This window comes from Carettochelys insculpta, chromosome 11 (assembly GCF_033958435.1).
Source record: "Carettochelys insculpta isolate YL-2023 chromosome 11, ASM3395843v1, whole genome shotgun sequence".
Lineage (NCBI taxonomy): Eukaryota > Metazoa > Chordata > Testudines > Carettochelyidae > Carettochelys > Carettochelys insculpta.
The window spans coordinates 22,038,728-22,063,002 of NC_134147.1; the positions used below are offsets into that span (position 1 = coordinate 22,038,728).

The following is a 24,275-nucleotide window of genomic DNA, read 5'->3' on the forward strand; positions in this document are numbered from 1 at the left end:
CTCGAGTGAAGTAGTACATTTAACATTGCTTTGATATTGATATACAAATTAACTGGCCTGATGCTGTTACCTGAACTGACCTGTCAGCATGTCACCTTCCTTCCTGGGCAATAGGGAGGGCAGGAAGTTGTGCTTTGCCTTTTTAGTATGCTCATAATGCTTGGAGCTCTTTGTTAAGACAAGGACTATAAAATAATCTCATGATTCAGCCAGTGGACTGCAGGGATCAGGAAAGAATTTTTTCCCTGATGCATACTTAGTCAGGTATATTCAGGGTTGGTTTTTCCACCCCCTTTTGTCTGAAATACCACAGATTGGCTACAGTTGGAGGTGGAATAGTGGCTAAGATAGACCAGTTCTCTGCGGTTGTTAGAAAATCCTCTGTCATAGACACTGGAGTGGAGTGGTTTGTTCATGTGCTCAGATTGAAACTGAATGCCAGATTTGGGATGAGAGAAGAATTATTTTTCATATCAGCTTGGAAGGGTCCATGGGTTTTTTTCTTCACTTTCCTCTGAATCCTGGGGAATGAATCATTTGCTGGGCATTGCTCACCTAATCAGTTCCCTGCCATTGCAAAGCTCCTGGTAGCATATCAGTTTTTTCCAGCTCCCTGCATGTAACATGCAACAGCTTTGTCTTCTGAGAATGGAAATGATTTAGTCTAACTAAAATAAATGGCTTCAATATAGGGGTAGGTGGGTAAAATTTGATAGCTGGCGACATCCAGAATTATATCAGATTAGATTATATATAATGGTGTGTTCTAGTCTTAAACTCTCTGAAAATATAAAACTATGAAGAATGTCACAGAGCATCATAAAATGAGTCTATCATTTTTAGTCAGTGTAAGTGGTCTGAAAAACTAGTGTACAACATCCAAAAGCTTCAAATGTTGCATTCCAAAATTGCTCATGAAAAAGTAAAATGGATATGTGAAAATATTTGTGATCTTTCTATAGCTGATGAATTAAATAATACAATAATTCTGACAGGAGGATACATGTAGAATTAGGTACTGATTTTTATTTCAGTATGATGTATTGGTGAATTTGTAGTCAGAGTATGAGTTATCTTCATGCGGGTAAGGGTTTTCAGAATCCATTTCTGTTTTCACATAATAATAATACATTTTATTGAAGTTTTTATGGACTTGTTTTCTTTTGAAAACTGAACACCGCGGAGAAGTGTCAACTTGTTTTAGCTGGTTGAAGACGTATTGGAAAAACATTCATTCAGAGGTTCTACTCAAACATTATTACATGATATTCTGGTAACAAAGGTTGGGGGAAAGGGTAATGCCCAACTTGTTATCAGAGCGGCAGAGTAAGAGAACTTGCTGTGGTCCTAGCAGATGTTTAGAGCAACCTGAGGACTATTCTAACTTGAGCCAACTCACATTGGTACTTAAGGGACTGTATGCCAGCAGTGAATAGCTGGAGCGTAGCACACTCTGGCTACCTTTCTTTCATGCCCCGACACACTACCTGAGCTAGCATGTGTGAGAAGGGGGGCCTGAGAGCTGTGTAAATCGACTCTGCCCTCTAAGGAATCCCTCCAACAGGGGAATTGCCAGGAGGGGTCCTCTAGATGATTTCTGCTTCCACTTATGACAGTCTAGATTGTAAGGAGTTTTTCTAACTAAGTATGTAGCACAGATTTTGAGGAAACTAAAAACACTTCCCAAAACATCACCCCTGGAATAATCATGCTCACTTGTGTGTGTGTGGAGGGCGGAAGGCAGAATTTGCAAATCTGAGACTGCAAGGTTCACAAAAGCTACCTCCAGAAAGTAGATCATTGCTCGAATTTTGTTTCCCTTTAGCTTTTATATGCTTTGTGCTCCCCCCTCCCCCCGCACACCTTGGTGACGTTCTTTTCATTCTTCAGCGAGATTGTAAAATATAATCATGTTGAAATGGCAACATATTTTTCTCCCTGATCTATTAAAAAGAACTTACATTTTCATGACAATAAGAATTATTGCCATTGGCCTTTTTTTTTAAAGGGAGCTTGACTTATATCTGACATTGCATGTATGGGATGTTTATAATACTGTTTAGCATGTAGCAAATAATCGCTGGAAGCCAAGTCGATGAAAAAAAATTGTGGAATGTTCTTATTTTGAATATGCTTAAAACACCTTTTCCATTTTATTCTGCTCCTGTTGATGTCAATGGGAGACTTGTATGGCCTGAAAGTAGGAGTAGGTCCCTACCGTAATAAAATTTAGAGATGGAAAAAGTGGGAAGGGGGAAAACCTCCAAGATTGATTTGGAGACTGCTATCCAAGATGAAACTTGGAGGTCAGTAAGCCACCCAGTTCCAGGCAGTTTTCCACAAGAGGTGATAATCCCCCACAACCCACTACCTAAGTTAAGCCACTCCTTTGGGTGTCCTCCCTTTGTCAGTTTTTAGATCAGTTCCCACCCATTATCCACAAATGACCCTCTAGCAGATCCATTGCCAGGACCTTACAACTGTCATCAGGCTTCTACCAGCTCCCGCCATTTCCATCAAGGTCCCTCCAGCAAATCCATTGCCCGGATTTTACCAACCACCTCCCCTCCTTATAAAAGGGATAAGGTGGACTATAATGATGGGAGAGTTGGCTCCAGGCCTTGCCAATCATAGAAGCCCCCAAATACTCTAGACTTGCTCAATTACTGAGCACCTCTTCTCAAGTCCTTTCTCCAAGCCATTATTGCTTTCCTTGATGGAGTACTTGGACTGACCATCCACTATACACTTTCATGGGTTGTGACATGTGGCCTACTGCCTAACATGTTCTGCATGAACAGTGCCCACCTGAACCTGCTCTGAGAAAGGCAAAAAGAAAAAGAAAAAATAATAACTGCACCTGGCCAATATGGTGGAAAGGGACATTTTCCTCCCAGCTCCCCTCAATGAGGTGGCTTGCTTAATGCCACAGCAGATATAGCCTGCCTAGCCTGCTTCGTGTGAAGGGTGAAGCGGGAGGGTACAGGCACAGGATGACCTTTTTAAACCCCTCATTCCTGGGTGGTGAGTCAGCCACCACACTGATCTCCTTTCCAGCAGTTTTATGTCTCCCTTCCTTGCCACAAGCCATCAAAACTTGTTCTCACTTTGCTGGCCAGCCAGCTACCCTCAGCTCAATATACAGGGCAGCAACTGTATCAGTGCTGATTAACAAAAAATAGCTTAGAATAACATATATCTTTCTTTGTGTTATCTGTGATGTTTGAATAGATAGGGAAGGAATGTAATCATTATTGAGCACTTAAATTTCAAAGAGTTAATGTTGTGTATGATTGTAGTGAACAGTTGCCCATGAACTCCTAATTGAGTATAAAAAAGTAAATCGTTCTCTTTATGTTTTGTATTCTTGGCTCCAACCCTTGTGTAGCAGCAGACAAGTAAACAAAAATGTATAAATTGATGAAGTGATGATTTCAGAATGTGAAAGAATAGCTGTAACTGATCCATTTTGATAGCTGTTTTCACAATTTATCTCAAATAGAAGCACATTAAATACTTGTTTAATAAATAATATAATAGAAAGATACTGACCAATTAGCAATGAAAATATGAAAACAACTTCAAGGTACATACTTAACCGTATTTAAAATGTAAATTTTAATAATATACATTTTAAAAAATGCATGGGGCAAATTCAGAGTTGAAGTGCAAATTGGTATAACTTAGAGGCTCTTAAACTAAGACTCCCTTATGTTAGGTTTAGGTCATCTTACACCCATTCTGCCATTGTGATATTCTGTTTGTGTAGCTCAGGCCTTGTCTCCTCTACATAGTGGATTAACATGGCAGCACTCAACCCAGTGGCTGTCAGTTTATCACTTCTACTGTAGTTGAGATAAATGTAAGTCCGAGCTCACTCCTGTCAATGCTGGTACTCTGCCAAGATGAGAAGAGTAGCTGGCATCAATGGGAGAGCAGCTCCCATTGATCTTAACACATGCAAGACACTGTGGGAGGTATGTTTACTTCAGCTACTCTGTTTGCATAGCTGAAATAGATTGGTGCTGAAGGTAAGTAAACAAGGTCCTACTTGCTATAATAGGAAGATGTAAAATTTAAGTAAGGTAAGGCCACCTTAACATATGCCTTCCTCAAGGTGCAGTCCTACAAGCACATAAGTATGTGCTCAAATTTATGCATGCAAGTATTCCCATTAGTGGGACAAATCACATGTGTAAAGTTAAGGATGTGCTCAAGTGTTTGTAGAATTGGGACATAAATCTGAATTGTCTCCAAAGCAGTGTCAAAACAAGAAAATTCCTATCTAATTATAGCCCATTGTATTGACTATTCTAAATGTTATGTCAAATGCCATGAAAGGGCTGTTTAGATTCAGAGAGAGGAACCGTCTTGAGTCAGCGTGCCCTCCTAATACTGACTGGTATGATACAATTATTCAGTTATCCATTTTATGCTTTAATTAAAGAAAATACATTTTGAATTACTGCATCTTCTTTTCTAATGCTTGTTTCTTCTCCTCTTTTACAGGAAAAAGTAGAATATGCCTTCCTGATTATTTTTACAGTTGAAACATTTTTGAAGATTATAGCATATGGATTATTATTACACCCCAATGCGTATGTTAGAAATGGATGGAATTTACTGGATTTTGTAATAGTAGTAGTAGGGTAAGTCATTCATATTTCACTTTTAAAACAAGGCTTTAAAACATTGTTCTGAAGGTGTGGTACTGGTTTTATGGCAAGTGAGTCGTATGCCTTATTCTGATGGGACTGAAGGTTTAATGCTTGTAACTTTTACTCATACATAATTTATTGGACAGCCCACGTGAGTGAGGATGCAGGACTGAGTCTTAAAAGGTTTCCAATTCAGAAAATTTGAAATTTGGGTCCTATTGTACAATCAGCCTTGAAGTTGAAGAACACAATGCATTCAATGAGTTCTGCCTAAAAATGGATGAGATAACAAGATCTAATATTGGACCTCTGTCCTGCAATCTCTTATACATGTGAGTTCTCCCATTCAGGTGAATAGAAATTTGCTAGGTTGGGTCCATAATCTTTTAGGGCACAGTTATGCCTTTTAAGCACAGACCATTGTTGAGGTTGGTTGGAGTTACACTGTGTTCCTCACATGCAGCACTAGAAATACTTTGCCTGAATCTACTAGTCACCCACAGGTGTGAGAGAGATATTGGACAATACTGTTCCCTTTCATGGGGTGCTACGCATGGGTCCCCTTCCCTCTATGTGGCTGGACAGGTTGGTGCAGAGGATAGAATGGAGCTATAATTCTTCTTTTCTGCCCTCTGCCATGAACCTCCCAGGGGAGCACTGAGAGAGCATTCCTGCATTTTCTGCTGTGCAGTACGTACTCCTCTGTGCAGCCCTCAAGAATAGGGAAGTTCCTTACAACTGCCTCATTGTCACCAAGTGACTGTGTAAAGGCTCTGTAGCATCTGATCCTTGTTGTACCAGCAAGTTTTATATTATCAGTTAAGATTGATTCCCATTGTGTTATATGCTGCATTAGGAAATTCTGTGGTCAGGCATCAAAGAGTTAAATTTATAGCCAATATTCCTCTAATCTTTTCCATCCATATGTGTATATTTCCCATTCATGTGCAGAATTAATTTTTATGTGCACTGAGACATACAAATGAGCACTACCAGCAGAAACCTACCTGTGGCTGCTCTGCTAATCAGCTGGGAAGCATGTGAATCTCCCGTAAGTGGATACACAAGTCACATCTTACAGGGAACACTGCTTATGGTGTATAGTTTCTTTCCTCTAAATATGCAAATTTTGTCAGCTCAGCTTGACATAGGAATTTTTTATTTCCAATAGTGAAGATCCTGTTAAGTCAGAAAAAAGGGAAGAAAAAGTGCCATGCCATTTAACATAATTTGAAATATTGCTGTTGACTTGCAAAGTGATCCTTGGCATGCAATGTCCCATAATGCATTTTTAAAAATAGGCTAAATGATGCTCAGAGTTTGCCTTAACTGAAATGAGCCAGGAATTTGAGACATACAGAGAGAGTGTGTGAGCATGAGAGATAATTTCTAATTCACATCGCTGAGGTAATGAAGGAAAATGATGTAATTTAGTAAGAAAGGCCTATGTTTGTGGAATAGTTATACTTACTAAGTCTTTTATTGTTTTGTGCATAAGTAAATGGCCAATGTTCAAATATATTTCAATAATCAAAAATTATTGAAATTATTGCTGTAATCTGGTCTGTTCATGCTGCTGGTCAAAGTGGGAGGAAAGGGAACAATAGTGAAAGATTATTTAGCTATTTAAATATAAAGAAAAGAAGGAAAGAATGGGGATTCCTGAATAGTGAGGCAAGATGGAGATTAAAGATAATTTAGGCATGGGTCAACAACTTATCCAATACTTTGTCTTAGTTGTTAGTAAGGGTAAAGAGGACCGCTATTACAGCATGCAGAGTTCACCCCGCTCCACTCACCAAAATCTGATATGATGCCCTGCTTAGGTTTCCCTTTACTCTTTCATGGTGGATTGAACCTTTGACTACGTGGTTGGCACCTTGTACACCAACGCTTCCTATTTTGGACTAGTGACGTGGCTCATGGAATAAGGCTTTGAATATCTGATGGGAGACAATTCAATTCCTGTTTACTATGGATTCAGGGATTAGCGTTTAATATAATTAACCTTAGCCAGTTGTAGTTACTTTTAGAACACAGCGATAATTTTTTTGTTATGATATGCTGTTTTGGAGACAGAGCCAAATTTAGAGGTGACCTACAAGAATTTATAACACAGTCTTCCCTTTATACTGTTTTATCCTCCCTTACATTCATTAGTGTTTCCCAAACTTAAAATATTCACATACCCCATTGGGACTTTGGCCTTATTGGTGTATCTCGTCTCCCAGTGCCATCCCAGTGCTCATCTCCTGATTTTTAGTAATTTATTTTATGTTGCATACCCCTTGAAATCCTTTCTCATACCACCAGTGGTATACATACCACACATTGGCTTTGTCTACACTGGCCAAAAACTTCGAAATGGCCATGCAAATGGCCACTTTGAAGTTTACTAATGAAGCGCTGAAATACATATTCAGCGCTTCATTAGCATGTGGGTGGCCGCAGCACTTCAAAATTGATGCGGCTCGCCACCGTGGGGCTCATCCAGATGGGGCTCCTTTTCGAAGGGACCCCGCCTACTCTGAAGTCCCCTTATTCCTATGAGCAGATGGGAATAAGGGGACTTCGAAGTAGGCGGGGTCCTTGAGAAAAGGAGCCCCGTCTGGATGTCAATTTCGAAGTGCCGCGGCTGCCTGCATGCTAATGAAATGCTGAATATGTATTTCAGCGCTTCATTAGTAAACTTCGAAATGGCCATTTGCATGGCCATTTCGAAGTTTTTGGCTAGTGTAGACACGGCCTTTGGGAAACACTGACTTATTGATACCTCTCTATAGATATGTACAAGAATTTGGTAGAAGACAGAATCAAGTTCACTAGCAGCATGGTTAAGTAAGGTTGCTAGGTTAGGCATTTGTTCAGCCGTCTAGAGCTACAGTAGTCACATGATGACCAGATAAGAGAGACAAAGGCATAGTACACTATTCCAAAGATTGCTTGGTCTGTGTGTGCTTAAACACACAAAGGAGGGCATGCTCAGTACAAGCCAAGCAGTGGGCAGTACAAGCAAATAAACAGTCAGAGGGGGAGAAACACCAACCTGTCTGCCCCTCCCCACCAACATCACCTCTTTCTAGGGGCTATTAAGGGACTAGAAAACTCTAGGTTTTTTGGCAGATAACTTAATGATTGGCTGGCAGGAGCAATATATCTAATTCCTATATAAAAGAAAGAAAATTAAATAAATATTAGATCCATTCAGCTATAATACTAATGTATTAGGACATCTTATGGCAAGTTATTCAAGGGACACTGGTTAGGCTTAAAATTCTTATGTATATTCTTACTTTGGTACTAATTCTGTGGAGAGAGACACGAAGTCAGGACTCCTGGCTGTCTCTCACCAATAGGAGTTATAGCAGGAAGCAGATACATCTGGGTTCTATGTAACCATATCATAGAATTGGAAGGGCCTTGAGAGGTCATTGAGTCCAGTCCCCTGCCTTCAAAGCAGGACCTATCACCATCCCTGACAGATTTTTTGTTTAATTTAACCTGTCCCAGACCCTTGAAAGACTCCCTCAAGGACTGAGCTCACAATCTTGGGTCTATAAGTCCCGTGCTCTAAGCACTGAACTATCCATCCTCTGAGGGGTATCAGGCCATCAGAACTGGATCAGACCAGTAGTTTATCTAGCCCAGCATTGTGTCTTCCAACAGTGGCCAATGCCAAGTGCTTCAGAAGGAATGAACAGAAATCATCAAGGGTATGTCTACACAGCAAAGTTACTTTGAAATAACGGCCTCTGTTTCAAAATAACATTGCAAGTGTCTACACAATGCAACCCCTATTTTGAAATAATTTTAAAATAATGGATACGTTGTATTGAATTAGTTAAACCTCATTTTACGAGGAATAGCACCTATTTTGAAATAAGGGATAGTGCATCTAGTGGCTTTATTTCTAAATAGGCTGTACTGTGTGTACTTGTGCTATTTTGAAATAAGCTGTTCTGGAAAGTCTCCTTGGCTGCATCTACACTGGCTCCTCCGTTTCAAAAGGGCCATGTTAATGAGGCACTTTGGAAGATGCTAATGAGGCGCTTACATGAACATGCAGCATCTCATTAGCATAATGGCAGCTGTGCACTATTTGAAAGTGCTGTTTTCGAACCACAAGCTGCCTGTGTAGACTGGGGCCTTTTGAAAGGACCCACTGATTTCGAAAGCCCCTTCTTCCTAAAACCTAATACGAAGAAGGGACTTTTGAAGTCCAGAGGGTCCTTTTGAAGGGCCCTGTCTACACAGGCAGTGTATGTTCCAAAAGCGGCACTTTCAGATCGCACACAGCCACCATTATGCTAATGAGGCACTGCGTATTCATGTCAGCACCTCATTAGCATCTTCCGAAGTGCCTCATTAACATGCCCCTTTCTAAAGGGCAGAGCCAGTGTAGACATAGGCTTCCAGAATAGCGTATTTTGAAATAATGCTGCTGTGTAAACATAGTCCAAGTGATCCAACCCATGTTGCACATTCCTAACTTCTGGCAAACAGGGGAAAGGGATCACCATCCCTGCTGATCCTAGGTAGTAACCATAGTTTAGGCCTTTCCACTATCCCTTGGCAAAGGGTTCCATGAAGAAGTAATTTCTTTTGTTTGTTTTAAATTTGTTGCCTATAAATTTCATTGGGTGACCTTCTCATGTTATGTTAGCAAAGGAGTAAATAACATTTTCTTATTCAATTTTTCCACAACATTCATAACTTAATAGGCCTCTGACATCCTCCCACACTTTTGGTCATTTCTTCTCCAAGTTTAAAAGTCCCAGTCTTTTTAATCTCTGTTCATATCAAAGCTGTTCCTTAACCTTAAGCATTTCTGTTGCCCTTCTATGTACCTTTCCAAAATCCAATAGATCTTCTTTTTTAGATGGGGTGACCAGATCTGCACGTAGTATTCAAGATGAGGGTAGACCATGACTTTATATGGAAGCAATATGTTATTTTTCTTCTTATTATCCATTTCTTTCCTAATGACTCCAAATATTCTGTTAGCTTTTTAGATTGTTGCTGAACATTGAGCAGATGTTTTCAGGGAACTGTCCACAATGATTCCCAGATACCATTCTTGAGTGGTAACAGCGAATTTAAACCCCATCATTTTTGTATATGTAGCTGTGATTATATTTTTCCATGTGCATTGCTTGGCATTTATCAGCATTGAATTCCATCTGCCATTACATTGCCCAGTCACCCTGTTTTGTTGGATCCCTTTGTAATTCTTAGCAGTCAGCTTTGGACTTAATAAGTAATTATTATTAATAAGAGTAATTTTGTATCATGGCAAATTTTGCAACCTCGTTGTTTACTCCCTTTTGAAGATAATTTATAAATAAGTTGAACAGTACCTACCCCTGCAGCACACTATTGTTTTCTATATTTTAAGTGAGTAGCTGACAACATTTGCATGATCATCTAATGATCCCTCAGTTACTTGAATGACAAGCCATTTGTTATGTTTATCACCCTGCCTTCTTCTGTTTATAAAGAAACTCCCAGTTCCAAAGGAGAAGCTGGGAGCTGCAAAAGCTTTGTTCCAGTCAGGCTATATCTATAGTAGACTAAGAAAGTCGACCGCAGATACACAGGTCTAGCTACACCAATTGCATAGCTAAAATCAGTGTATCTGCTCTCAGCTAACTTGTCTGTCTATACGGGGAAGGTTGATGGAAGAGTTGCTCGCATCTCATGAGGAGTACAGGAGTCAATTGCGACCCTTGGGAGTGCGATTTCACCCATCCATATTAGATGTGTAAAATCGAACCCCAGAAGATCAACTCTGAGCGGGTCAGTCTTCCATGGTAGTGTAGATGTAGCCTTAAAGTTCATGACCTAACCCCAGACATAGCCCTTAAGCAAACCCCTCGTGTTATATTAGGAGGTTCAAAATTGAGGGAGGTGGGCTACAGCACCCCATAGGACCCCCACTTCCCAAATGACATCCCTAGCTATAAGAAAACACAGGTCAGTGACACACTGAAAATGCAGTGCTCTTGCCCAAGCATCCTGATTTTAAGATAATTGGTTCCAGAACATGATAAGCAAGTACAGGGCCAGTTAATTTGATTAATTTGCACCCCTCAGAGAGAAACCTGTTGAAAAAATAATTTTTGAATAATCTCTGGATGTGCTTCCTCTTGAATGAATTTGTTACAGAACTTCATTAGATATTTTAATAGCTTCAAAGGACTGCCCCGTGTCTAGCACTAAACACATTAAATGAAATGCTCTTACTGTGCATTGTCAACAGAAAATGTAATGGTTCCGAAGGCAAAATCATGACAAGCATTCTAAAATGCACATCTATAAGACAAGAAATTATGGTGCCTATACAGAAGGCAGTTTTCTAACATAAATAATTGGGACATTTAATTGAAAGTTTTATAAAATGGCCTTTGTACACTGTATTGGCTAGTAAAGGTTGTATTTAAAAAACCTCATGGGCTTGAAGGCTATATAGCTTGATGGTTTGGGAGGATGGATGTATCTGGCAGAGCTGAAGGCCAGCCTTGTATTTTTTTCTCTGTCCCAACTCTGTCAAAACTCTCATTGAAATTAGGCAGTTTATGGATTTTTAGCGAATAATCCACCCACTCATTTAGTGCCTGGTCCTCCATTCTCTTTTCAGGCTAAACTGACAAAGCTGTGTTTACACTTGCATTCCTCTTTCAAAAGAGGCATGCAAATAAATGAAAATGAACATGCAAATGAGGTACTGATTTACATATTTGGCATCTTATTTGCATAGTCTCCTTTTGAAAGCAGATCTTTTGAAAGGAAAAAATGTAGATGTGGCTGTTTCAAAGATATACCCCATCTTCGAAAGAACCCTTCTTCTTGAAACAAAATAGGAAGATGTGTTCTTTCAAAGATGGGATTTGCTTTTGAAAGAGCTGCGTCTACACTGCTTTTTCAATTTTTAAAGAAGCTCTTTCAAAAGGAGAATATGTGAGACACCAGATATATAAATCAGTGCCTTATTTGTGTTTTCAATTTCCCTCATTTGCATGCCTCTTTTGAAAGAGGAATGCAAGTGGAGACAGAGCCACACTGATTTCAGTAGGAGCTTTGCCTGAGAAAAGAATCCAGAATTCGATCCCAAGGGCAGATGCTTGCACAGCAGTTCACTGTAGTCATGGTGGATTTCTAATTTGAGGAAGTACTTATTCACTGAGAGCCTGACAGAATCTCCCCAACTCAGGTCTGATTCAGCAGCATACTTAACCATACACCTAGCATTAAGAACATGAATAATTTCATTGAAGTCAGTGTGATTACTCACATGCTTACTTGACTTACTTGACCTAAATAAACGTTTGTATTCTGAGTGGAGCATAGGTCATCTTCAAGTCTCCCCCACTTCACTCTGTCTTGGGACAAAAGTTCTAGCTGATGCCAGTTGTTGTCCTTCAATCTCAGTAGATCTTCTCCACGTTGTCTGAGGTCTTCCTCTTCTGCGTTATCCTTGCGGTTCCATTTGAGATCTTGACAGACTATGCTGGATGATGGTTTTCTTTAGGCGCATATATAATTACCCTGCTGAATCAGAACATAAACTGTTAAATGTCTGCATTCTGTCATCTCTTAAAATATGTGGATCTCTGTATTTGTGTAAATTTAGTGAGTCAGATCATGACCCCAAGATCTGAGAACTCCTAGGGAAGGGGAGTGAGTGACTAAAGTTGGGTATTTGTGGGATTTCAGGGGAAGCCTCCAGTACTCTAGCTCTGACAAGCTACTAACCATAACATTTGTTTCTCATCAGCAGTGCAATTGTAGATGGTTTATAGCTGTAGCCATGAAAACTTTCCTGACAAAACTCAAAAGCAGAGAAAATATGCCCACTTTCAGGTGTATTTTACAAACCCAAGGCACAGGACAAGTTTATCATAATTTTTGCTGAGATAAATGTTTCAGTGGAATAAAATGGAGTTCTGATTAAGCATTGAGCGATAGTTCCATATGAAAAAATGCTATATGATGTGCACTGTGGCTTGCATGGCTCAGAACTGAAATCTCACAAAACATGGATGTTTTCACAGTCCCAATAGAAATATAGCATGCGAAATGAAACCAAACTTAATACCAGCTCTGACCTTCACCAGTTGCTTCAGTTTTAATTGTTATGATTACTGAATTTCCATGCTAATAGTATCTTAGTCACAGGTTTCTGCCAGTTATGAAATGCTTTATGAAAGGTCTGACTGTAAAGAAAGTTGTTTTTTTTAATTTTTGTTTTTGCTTTTTTGCTGATTACATTTAGAATGTTGAACTGTAGTGTCATTGGTATGGAGTTCATATAATCTACAAAATTTAAAACTGGTAGTTTCTTGTCATTATTTCTTGAATATGCTAAATGGGCCTGCTGATGGTGGGGAGAGAGTGGGGCCACAGTTGCCTCAGGACCTGGTGATACAAAAGGGCTCACAGCTCCAGGCTGCCCCTACTGCAGCAGAATGGGGCTGCCTAGCCCCAGCCCTGCCCTTTCCACCTGAGGTTTGACACCTTGGGGGTGCCTGGAGCAGGACCCTTACCCCCTGCCTTGCCTAAGGACCCAGTGAGGCTGTTGGCTCTACTCTTCTAAAGAAAATACTTATTTTTTCAAACTTTGCATTCAGCAATGTTTGACCAAAAAGCAGTGATACAGTAGCTTCATCTGTGTAAAACTGGCAGAGGCTATATACTAGCCTAATGTTAATTCAGTGGATTCTGTGTGATCATCCCTTTCCTTGAGGATTAGAAGCACTTTGTAACTCTTCTGTCATGATTTAATACTCAAGTATATGTCTACTTTGGACATCTGAACAGAACTATCGTCAGCTGAAGAAATTTCCTAATACTTGATTGCTTGGTGAATGGATGGTGGTGATGACCTTTTTCTTTCTATTTGGCAGACTGTTTAGTGTAATTTTGGAACAATTAACCAAAGAAACAGAAGGAGGTGGCCACTCAGGTGGTAAACCAGGTGGCTTTGATGTCAAAGCCCTAAGAGCCTTCCGTGTGTTACGACCTCTCCGGCTTGTATCAGGAGTGCCCAGTAAGCTATTTTTTAATTGTATTGGAGTGAATAAAAGAAACATTCTACTGTGTTATATTTTCAGATTATTTAACCTTCTTGCTCTAGAGAGTAGAATAAAAGTGACAGGATAAAGTTGACTTTCATTATGTGGTGATGTAGATACAATGCGTTTCAAGATGTATAATACCCTATCTGAAGTAGAATAAGGGATTGTGAACTCATTCAGTGTTTGATCGTCTTACACAGTTCACGAAACAGACAGAAGAATACATTTAACTTTAGAAGTTTCATATGAAATAAATTGCATATCAAAACAAAATGCCCCAGAAAATACCCCATATTATTTTATATAAAAATCCTGGGAAACATATTATGCAGTTTGTTCTAATATCCTTACCTGAATGAAGATAAGTGTATGCTGGAGCAAGCAACATATTTTCTGGCCTCTCTGCACACAAACAGTTCTTGTTGATATGAATGGGGTTTATTGCTGCTTAATCCGCAGTAAATAGAAGAGCAATTTTCAAAACTAGGAAATATGAAAAATAGAGAAATTATTTAAAAAAAGACAGTTGAGTTTTCTAATTATCCTGTTTCCTTTACATTCGTAACTAATTATTGATGTTTGGAATAGACTGAGCTTTTCTGTTTCACAACCCAGTTTTCACATTTGATCCAGCGGTAAAATAACTATGGTGTGTTTATTACATCATAATCTGTTGCCATGGAAATGGTTGTGATGATTCAGGTTTATTAAAATAACTTCATAGGAGAATCAAGCAGAATGGGGCCAGAGGAAGGGTTTGCTGTGATGGAGAAAGATTTTGTTTAAATACAAAGGACCCATATTCTGCCTTCATTGGTATTGGGCTAGTCCTTAATCCCTTGTGGCTTGAAGTGGTATCAGAGCAGAATTTGATCAATATACATTTAGGGAAAATAAAAACTATAAAATCTATGCAAAAGGTAAATTAACATGTGCAAGTATTTTAAAGTATTTTTGGGGTATCAGTTTTAAAGATGTTCACTGTATAGGTGCAGTGCTCTTTAACAGCACTGTAGACCTTCTGGAGACCTGCAATGAGCTCTGTGCAAATGGATCCCCCTTCACCTGCCTGCCCTGAGCTACTTGCAAAATGACAACCTGAGGGTAGGGTTTTTTAAGATTCTTCAGGTGATATAAAATCCCAGCTACCAGCATGAATTCTTCCCATCTAAGGAGTATGGGTTCTTGTTGCTTGCTTTTCAAGCTCTACTTTTATTACATTCACTTAGCTGAACACAGACGACGTTCATTTTAGAATTTTGGAACAGAATACAAACCTTTAAAATATTTGTGCTTGGCCACTTGCTGGTAAAAGTGAACAGCTTGAGAATTATGGCTAAGATGATGTGGGAATATTGTGGTGTGCAAAGTTTCCTTTAATCTTTTCCAACCATGTGTGGATTTTTTTCCATCCATGTGAGGAATAAATTTGTTATGTGCACCAAGTCATGCGCAAATGTGCATCTCCAATAGAAACAAAAAAACTAGCTCTGGACATCCTACTAGTCTACTGGACTTAAAGGGAACACTGGTTTGTTTGTTTTTCCCCAGAGGAAACCATAGATCACTACATTACAGTAGACCCCTGACTTACTTGGAGCTTGTGTTCTTGTGCAACCCCGCATAAGTAAAATTTTGCATAACTCACAGGAGCCAGGAAACTGACCAGCACAGTCTCCTGTGAGTGGCAGGCAGCCAAGAAACCATTCCTGTCAGTGGTGGCAGCCTGACTCTTGCCCCCCTGACAGGAGTGGGTTTCCCTGCTCCTGTCAGTGTCTGCTGCACTGTTCACTTCCCTGGCTCCCCTGAGCGGCAAGCAGTCTGGAACCAGGTGCCAGCTCCCCACCACTCAGTCACATTAACCCAAGATTTGTGCAACTTGAGTGTGCATATGTTGGGGTTTTACTGTATTTAAATTGCTGGCATGCTACAGTTCTAAATGTTTCTAATTATGTGCTAATTGCAGAAAAATTCACAATCAGGAAAAGTTAATGCCATAAAAAGTCTGGCTCACTATCTTTGTGTGTGCTTTTTTCCCCCTTAGGTTTACAAGTTGTCCTGAACTCCATTATAAAAGCCATGGTTCCCTTGCTCCATATTGCCCTTTTGGTATTGTTTGTAATCATAATCTATGCTATTATAGGATTGGAACTTTTTATTGGAAAAATGCACAAATCATGTTATCTTGTTGATTCAGGTAAGTAACAAAGCCGTTAATTTACACCAGGGACTAAAGCCACTCCCTTTCAACTCAATAGTACTTCAGTGGAGTGCGATAAGACCCTAAATGTTAAAGCAATTGTAAATCTTAATTTTCCATGGAGATTTTTGGGAAAAGCATGTTACATTTTAAATAGCTAACTAGAGAACAGAGCCCTGATACTTGCTATCAACAGATCTTGTTTTCAGAAAATATATCCAAAAGGTCAGCCCAATAATGGAATTACAGCCTACAGTGGGAAACACATTAATTGGACTTTAAACCCCAGGCTAGTGAAGCGCTAGTCGTATCATGGAGCATATGTACACTCCTGTGGCAAAAAGCTGGCTGTCTCTCTGCTTCAGCACTTTGGGCAGCATGATTATAGGACCAAGCACTGAGACAAGTAATAGAGGAGTCCTATCTTCCTACATTTGGAGGAGGGTTTAAATCATTCAGTGAAACCACTTTGGTATGGGAAGTCTTCAGAGGAAAGAAAGATTATCAAAAGAGAAATGAAGTTGTGTAAATAGGGCATATTTCCACCAGTGAGTCTGGAATAGAATAGACTGTATGGAGGCTCTCATCTATAGCTGTGTACCTGCTGAGAGGAGATAAAATGTTGCTATGGGATGGAAAAAGATGAAAGAGTAGTGTTTGATAAACTTCAGTAATACAAAGATTCATTATGTTACCTAAAGCTGTCAAAGTGCTTCATTTCATTTGCACTGTTGTAGCCATGCTGGCTCCAAGAGGTAAGAGCAATAAGGTGGGTGAGATAATATCTCTTAATGGACCAACTTCTTCTGGTGCAAGAGACAAGCTTTTGACCTGCACAAAGCTGTTCTTTAGGTATGGAGAAAGTAATCTGTCACAACTACATATAAAGTGGGACAGAATGTTAAGATTAATAATCTGTGCTGCTTTCTGGTTTTCTGTGACACTCCGATTACTTTTTCCACATATGAAGAAGAGCATGAGTGTGTGTGTGAAACTTATCACCTTAACCAATAGAAATTAGTCCAGTGAACATATTACGTACTCATCTTAATTGGTATTTCATGTGAAGTATTATCTCTGGTAATTTTTGTGTATGGCATTTTTTATACATATAAGATGTGCGATCCTGAGAGATGATGAGTGCTCTCCATTAGACTCCTAGCACCTTTCAGGGTCAAGCCTTGAATGAAGAATCTTTCCAAGTGATGCTTGGAGTGCTGTCTCTAGTCCATCCATCTTGCCATTTCTCCTCACGAGCAAGTTATTCACAAAAACCTAAAGAATGCAGAATTCTGAAATATTTTTCATCAATTTTAGATATATTAGCTGAAGATGATCCAGCACCTTGTGCATTCTCAGGGAATGGACGTCAGTGTGCCATGAATGGCACCGAATGTAGGAGTGGATGGGTTGGACCAAATGGAGGCATAACCAATTTTGACAATTTTGCCTTTGCAATGTTAACTGTGTTCCAGTGTATAACCATGGAAGGATGGACTGATGTGTTATACTGGGTAAGTCACATAGCAAGAAATAGAAATTTCTGAACTTTGCTTACTGTTAAATAAGCTTCATTATGCAGATGAGAAACCTACCATGTTTAATAACACTGTGAACAAGAAATCTTGGCAAGATAGTTCTGCTGTAGAGGAGCACAGCTGCACTCTTCTTCCCATCACAGTATCTCACTGGATCCCTCAGGCTAAAAGCCCTTTCAGAAGCAGATTTCTGCACTGCTGATTTTTTTAAGCCTATTCCGTTTGGATACACTTAATCTTATGCTTATGTCCCTTGTACTAGCATTCTTTATGCAAGCCTATAGTTTTTAAGTAGGCCTTTTCAGATTTTGTTTAAAAGCTCTCTTTTTGCATCTTCATAGTAAATTAGATCCAAGCACACTCTCAGATGTCTTGATTTGCCTTAGGGACTACAAGCCATTTTTTCAACCATACCAAACGTTGACTGCCACGCTTCAATACAGGCTTAGGCCCAAGTATATCACCATAGAAACAGCAAAAATATATGTCAGAAGATATCACTACTGAATAGGAATCAGTCCTGAAAACAGTTATGTATTATCAAGCACAGTACTTATTTTTGGCATTATAATAGCACCCAGAAGCTACGTCTACACGTGAAGCCTACATCGAAGTAGCTTATTTCGATGTAGCGACATCGAAATAGGCTATTTCGATGAATAACGTCTACACGTCCTCCAGGGCTGGCAACGTCGACGTTCAACATTGACATTGCGCAGCACCACATCGAAATAGGCGCTGCGAGGGAACGTCTACACGCCAAAGTAGCACACATCGAAATAAGGGTGCCAGGAACAGCTGCAGACAGGGTCACAGGGCGGACTCAACAACAAGCTGCTCCCTTAAAGGGCCCCTCCCAGACACAGTTGCACTAAACAACACAAGGTCCACAGAGCCGATAACTGGTTGCAGACCCTGTGCATGCAGCATGGATCCCCAGCTGCCGCAGCAGCAGCCAGAAGCCCTGGGCTAAGGGCTGCTGCACATGGTGACCATAGAGCCCCGCAGGGGCTGGAGAGAGAGCATCTCTCAACCCCTCAGCTGATGGCCACCATGGCGGACCCCGCTATTTCGATGTTGCGGGATGCGGATCGTCTACACGTGCCCTACTTCGATGTTCAACTTCGAAGTAGGGCGCTATTCCCATCCCCTCATGGGGTTAGTGGCTTCGAAGTCTCACCGCCTAACGTCGATGTTAACATCGAAATAGCGCCCAACACGTGTAGCCGTGATGGGCGCTATTTCGAAGTTAGTGCCGCTACTTCGAAGTAGCGTGCATGTGTAGACACGGCTAGAGACCCCAGCTATGGTTAGTGTCCCACTGTCTCCAGCACTACACAGGGGCATTTGTCAGAAGCAAATGGACAATCAGAAGGAGATAGGAGATATTTTTATCCGTATTTTACAGATAGAGAACGAAGGGATTTAAACATCTAAATATGCAAATGTACAGCTAATGGGATTTGCAGAAGATCCTAAATCCCATTACAGTCAATGGGAATTATCTGTGTATTTAGGCCCCTCAGCACAGCTAAAATTCTGACCCTAAGTGACTTCCCTAAGGTCATACAGGAAGTCTTTGGCAGAATTCTAATCTACTGCATTAACCTCAAGAGGAAACTTCCTCCTTAAAGTCAATAGGACTATTCACAGTAATCACTGTGTTCAGTAAGACGTGTTTACAAAATCTGGATGTTAGTAATTGTAAGAAAAAAATTAGATTTTAAAGGACTGATGAAACAAGACAAAACAGTGAACTTAAGAAATTCTGAACAAAATGATGTTAAAGTGGGGGAGGTGCATTAACAAATTTGAACTCTCTTTTGCTGGAATTGCAACTTAGAAGTGAGTCTCTGAATCTTTTGCTCACAGTAACCTACAATTTAGATTGCTTTATCATGAATCTCAGAAAGGAGGATTAATTGCTAATATCAACATTTTCTTTGAAATAATTAATGCAGTTTTAAGAGTATTGTGCTAATGTAGTTAAGGGTATGGGTACTTACGTAGCCTGAAGTTATTTGTTGCAAATCAAGATGAAGCATATTGTAGCTAAAAATGGAACATCACATCAAGATGTGTAGCCCTGGCATTTATTCCAACGTGATATTGAGATGCCTAGCTACACAGAGACATTTCTTAAGATGAAATCACAATTACCAAATAATTGAAGTGGCAGATCAACAATCTGTAAGATTTGAAACTACAAACTTGGCAAAATATTGAACTTTGCTTACTAGAAAATACTGTTAGAGCTCTGAAAGACAGCCCAATTCTGCACTTACCAGCTCACTTAAAATGCAGGCTTGGGTCCAGATCAGACACTAGTGACATAAGTGTTACTCACATAAGGTATATTTTTTCAATTTCTATAATTTGATGCTTATTTCTTTTAACAATCAGAACATACACTTGTTCTCTTCCTCTTTTTCACTGTCTCCCTTGTTTACTTGTTTGCTCATCATTTCCTGATTGTCTCAGGAGACTTTGTGAACATACAGTTTGTGCATGTGTTCATGTCACCCATATTTATGGTGAAACCCCTGCTCCTCAACCATTTACATGCTCCATATCAGTGAAAGGATGGCAGAGAAGAGATGCAATAGGGAACGCATGCTGTTTTAATTTTTAGAAGCAAGAGCATACCTACCTTTTTCTAGTTATGAATCTATTATTTGTTATTTTTTCAATATACACAAAGATCATTAATCCTGAAAACTGTTGGATATATAACACATTTTAAAATACATAATTCATACTGAATAAAATAAATAAATTTAGCTGACAACTTTTCTTCCCTGAATAATTAATCACCCCTTTGGCTCATCAGATGCACACAAAAATAAAATAAGCCTCCCCATTAGAAAGGCAAAGCCTCCATCATAAAACTTGAAGGCCGCATCTACATGAGCCCCCTCCTTTGGCAGATGCTAATGAGCCACTACCATGAATATGCAGCACCTCATTAGCATAATGGTGGCCATGTGCGATTCGAAAGTGTCAGTTTCTAACACACGCCACCCATGTGGATGAGGGCCTTTTGAAAGGACCCCTGGACTTCAAAAGCCCCTTTTCCCTAAAACCAAATGGGAAGAAGTAGCTTTCAAAATCGGGATCCTTTCAAAAGGCTCTTGTCTACATGGGCGGCATGCATTCCGAAAGCAGCACTTTGGAATTACATGCAGCCACCATTTTGCTAATGAGGTGCTGCATATTCATGGAGTGCCTCATTAGCATCTGCCAAAATCCCTCCTCACCATGCCCCTTCTGAAAGGAGGGGGCTAGTGTAGACATGGCCAGAGAGGCAGTAGCAAGCCAAGTTGAAAATTCACTCAGAAAAACTTGCTATGTGAGTATATAACTTTTCCACACGGAAGATATTTGCAGTTGCATTGATACCAATTTTCATTTCCTTGCAAAAGACACTGAGGTTATTGATCAGAAACACAAAGAAGCATGCTCACCTTGTAAAATATTCCAGATATTTTGCTCTGACTTTGTTTTGATGACGCCAGTTAAACAATATTGTTTCTTGGAACTCTCTTTCTCTGTAGACCCAATACAATTTTGACTGCCAAGCTAGCATCCTTTGAGGATGGAAGAATGTCACTTCTTTCAGTTTGATTTTGCCTGTTGATGAAGCTGTGCAGGTTCATTTGCTAGTTGCTGTTAAGTGAGAAAGTTTTCGTAATAATGAATAAAAGTGTAAAAATCTTGTGTAGTCGAGGAAATGTAGATATTGCCTTTGAATAGGGTTGTTCCCAGAACCCAAAGAAACCTCATCATTTCTGTATTTTAACTTGTGTTTATGGTTTTGTGGGCTTTTTATAGTTTTAGGGAGCTATTGATGGGGCAAAATAACACAAGAACAAATTTCCTAATGGTATTTTAGTAATCCAGAAGCCGAAATACATCCTGTTATAGTTAGCAGAGGTTTTAAAAAGGCTGCATCAGATAGAAAAGCAAACACCACTGTTAAAATCTGTGCACATTCTTGGTTTTCATTTATCCATTTTGAGAGCAGTAAAACTGCCTCTGTAGTGTTACCTTGTGGGAAGTGTAAGTTGGCTTGGAGGGAATATGTGCAATGTGTTGTGCCCAGATGGATATTATCAAACGTGGTGTCCAGTGGTTCTGGAAGACTTTTTGTAGTGGGGATTCTGAAAGCCACTTGTTCCCAAACTTTTTACCTCATGCCCCTTAGATCAGTGCTCAGCAACCTTTATCACTTTGGCCGTGTCTACACTAGCCAAAAACTTCAAAATGGCCATTTTGAAGTTTACTAATGAAGCGCTGAAATACATATTCAGCGCCTCATTAGCATGCAGGTGGCCATGGCACTTTGAAATTGATGCGGCTCACTGCCACGTGGCTCCTTTTCGAAAGGACCCCAGCTACTTCCAAGTCCCCTTATTCCGATGAGCAGATGGCCATTTTGAAGTTTTTGGTTAGTGTAGACATAGCCTTTGCGGCACATTTCAGCACTCATTTTAATTTTATGGCATGCCCACTGTATATAACCCAACCCCTGCCTGCTGTAACACTACCTCTACCCCTCCTCCAGGACCAAGCACCCCCAACTATCACCTTGTCCCCCTCCCCTGAGTCAGCCACCCTGCTTTGCTTTAACTTTATGCCTGTGATGCACCATAGCTACCAGGGCTGCTGCCCAGTGCTTCTACTACCAAGCAGTGGATCATGAGCACAGAGCATTGGCAGTGCTCCCGGACTAGTCCCAGAACAGGGAAGGAGGGAGGTTGGGAGGGAACTAAAACCTGGGACTCCTGCCTCCCAACCTGCTGTTGGAACCACTAGGCTACACTCTCACCCCCGTCCTTGGGTGGGGGTGGGGTGATAGAACCCAAGGGTCCTGGCTCCCAGCCTCCCTCCACTCGTACCACTAGACTTTCTCTCCCGTTCTGGGAGTGGAGATAGTGCCTGGGACTCCAGGCTCCCAGCCCCTCTGCTTTAACCACTAGGCTACACTCCCAACCCCCCTACTTTGAGGAATAGAACCTGAGAGGTGGGGAGGGATAGAACCTAAGAGTCCTGGCTCCCAATCCCCCTCCCTCTGCTCTAACCACTTGGTGAGACTCCCACCCCCTCTGGGGAGCAGGGGTAGAATCCAAGAAGGAAGGAGGACATTGAGAAAGAATTTGATAAGTTCCTGGAAGACAGGTAAGTTAGAGAGGAAATTCCATGATTCAGGTGTCCCTAAACTTCTGACTGCCAGAAGCTGGGACTGGAGAATAGGACGGGTTGCTCAATAATTGCCTTCCTCTGTTCATTCCCTCTGAATCATCTGGTGTTGGTTACTGTTGGAATACCACCAGGCTGTGGCCACACTTGGCCAAAATTTCAAAAGGGCCATGCTAGTGGCCAAATTGGAGAATACTAATGAGGCGCTGAAGTGGATGTTCAGCACCTCATTAGGATGCTGCATTTCAATCGTGTGTGGCTCAGCTACATGGGGCCCTTTTCAAAAGGACCCTGCAAACATCAAAACCCCCTTATTCTTATCAGCTTCGTTCAATTACTGAGCAATTATATTCATTTCAGCGCCTCGTTAGTATTCTCCGATTTGGCCATTACCATGGCCCTTTCGAAATTTTGGCCAAGTGTGGCCACAGCCCTAGAGACCTAAATTGGCCATTGGTCTGACCCTGTAAGGCTGTTTGTATGATCTCATATTTCTACTGGCAGCAGAAAGTGACAACTTCCAAAAATATTCACGAATACTGCCCGCTATCACCTGGCTAACAGCCGTGAACTCGAAAGTTGAATATTAATATTCTCTTGTACACCTCCAGAGTTGATTATTTTGTGTGTGTGTATGTGTGTGTGTGCGTCTGCCCATGCCTGCATATTTCTCCAGTTCCAAGTTGTGCAAACACATGTAACCCCGTGAATGTGAATCTGTGACATCTGTGGAGACTTACATTTTAGTTCAGTCTGCAGAAACTTACATTTTCTGCTCTGGAGGTCTTTTTGTCAGCCAGGGTGGTGGGTGTCGTACGCAAAGGCTTTTAATGCTTTCAGTCTATTCTAAATTTGAGCGTTCCCCCTTATGTGTCATGTCTCCTCTTTGCTTTAGCGAGTGCTCATGAGTTAAGAAATACAGACCTCAATTTTGCAAATGCAGACTTACAATTGAATATTGCTCTATATGCTATTACAATGAGGAGAGGAAAAACAACATTCACCTTAACCTCTGAGAGTAGGAAAAGAAGGAATGTGCTTAAATTGCAACAAAGGAGCTTTAAGGTGGACACTCTGAAAACCTTCCTGTCAGGGTGGTTAAGCACTGGAATAAATTGCCTTGGGACATTGTAGAATCTCCATCTTAGAAGATTTTAACAGAAGGTTAGATCTGTCAGGTGTGAGCTACGTGGTGGTCTTGCTCTGAATGCAGGGGATTGAACTCAATGGCCTCTCAGGATTCCTTCCAGTTCTATGAACATTGTTTTTATGTCCTAAAAGATCACATACAACGATGTAGGCTTATATGACATTTATGGCTAATACGTAATTTATAAAGCAATGATACATTAAATATTGAAATTTGCTTTCAGCAGATTAATTTGCTGTCCAGGGGCACATACAATATAAGTGATTAAAAAGCCATAATTTTCCATTGATACTATTGATCTCATAACAATTTTACATTCTAAGGTTTGTTTTCATTGCAACTGTTAACTTGAATTGCTATACTGGAGTCACTATACTCGATTGTCAGGGACCATACTGTGAAACAACCCTCAGCTACATAGAGTAATTTGATAGCAACATTGAGAGACTGGATTAG

At 40.4% G+C, this 24,275-nt stretch overlaps 1 protein-coding gene across 1 annotated transcript in view; it reads left to right on the forward strand.

Moving 5' to 3' along the window:
• The window catches only part of CACNA1D (calcium voltage-gated channel subunit alpha1 D), a 354,295-nt gene that overhangs the window by 140,551 nt on the left and 189,469 nt on the right, over positions 1–24,275 (forward strand). The window contains exons 4-7 of the mRNA XM_075006076.1: positions 4,510–4,649; positions 13,562–13,704; positions 15,777–15,929; positions 17,250–17,446. Coding sequence (XP_074862177.1) covers positions 4,510–4,649; positions 13,562–13,704; positions 15,777–15,929; positions 17,250–17,446 — 633 coding nt within the window. The remainder of the gene's footprint in view (positions 1–4,509; positions 4,650–13,561; positions 13,705–15,776; positions 15,930–17,249; positions 17,447–24,275) is intronic.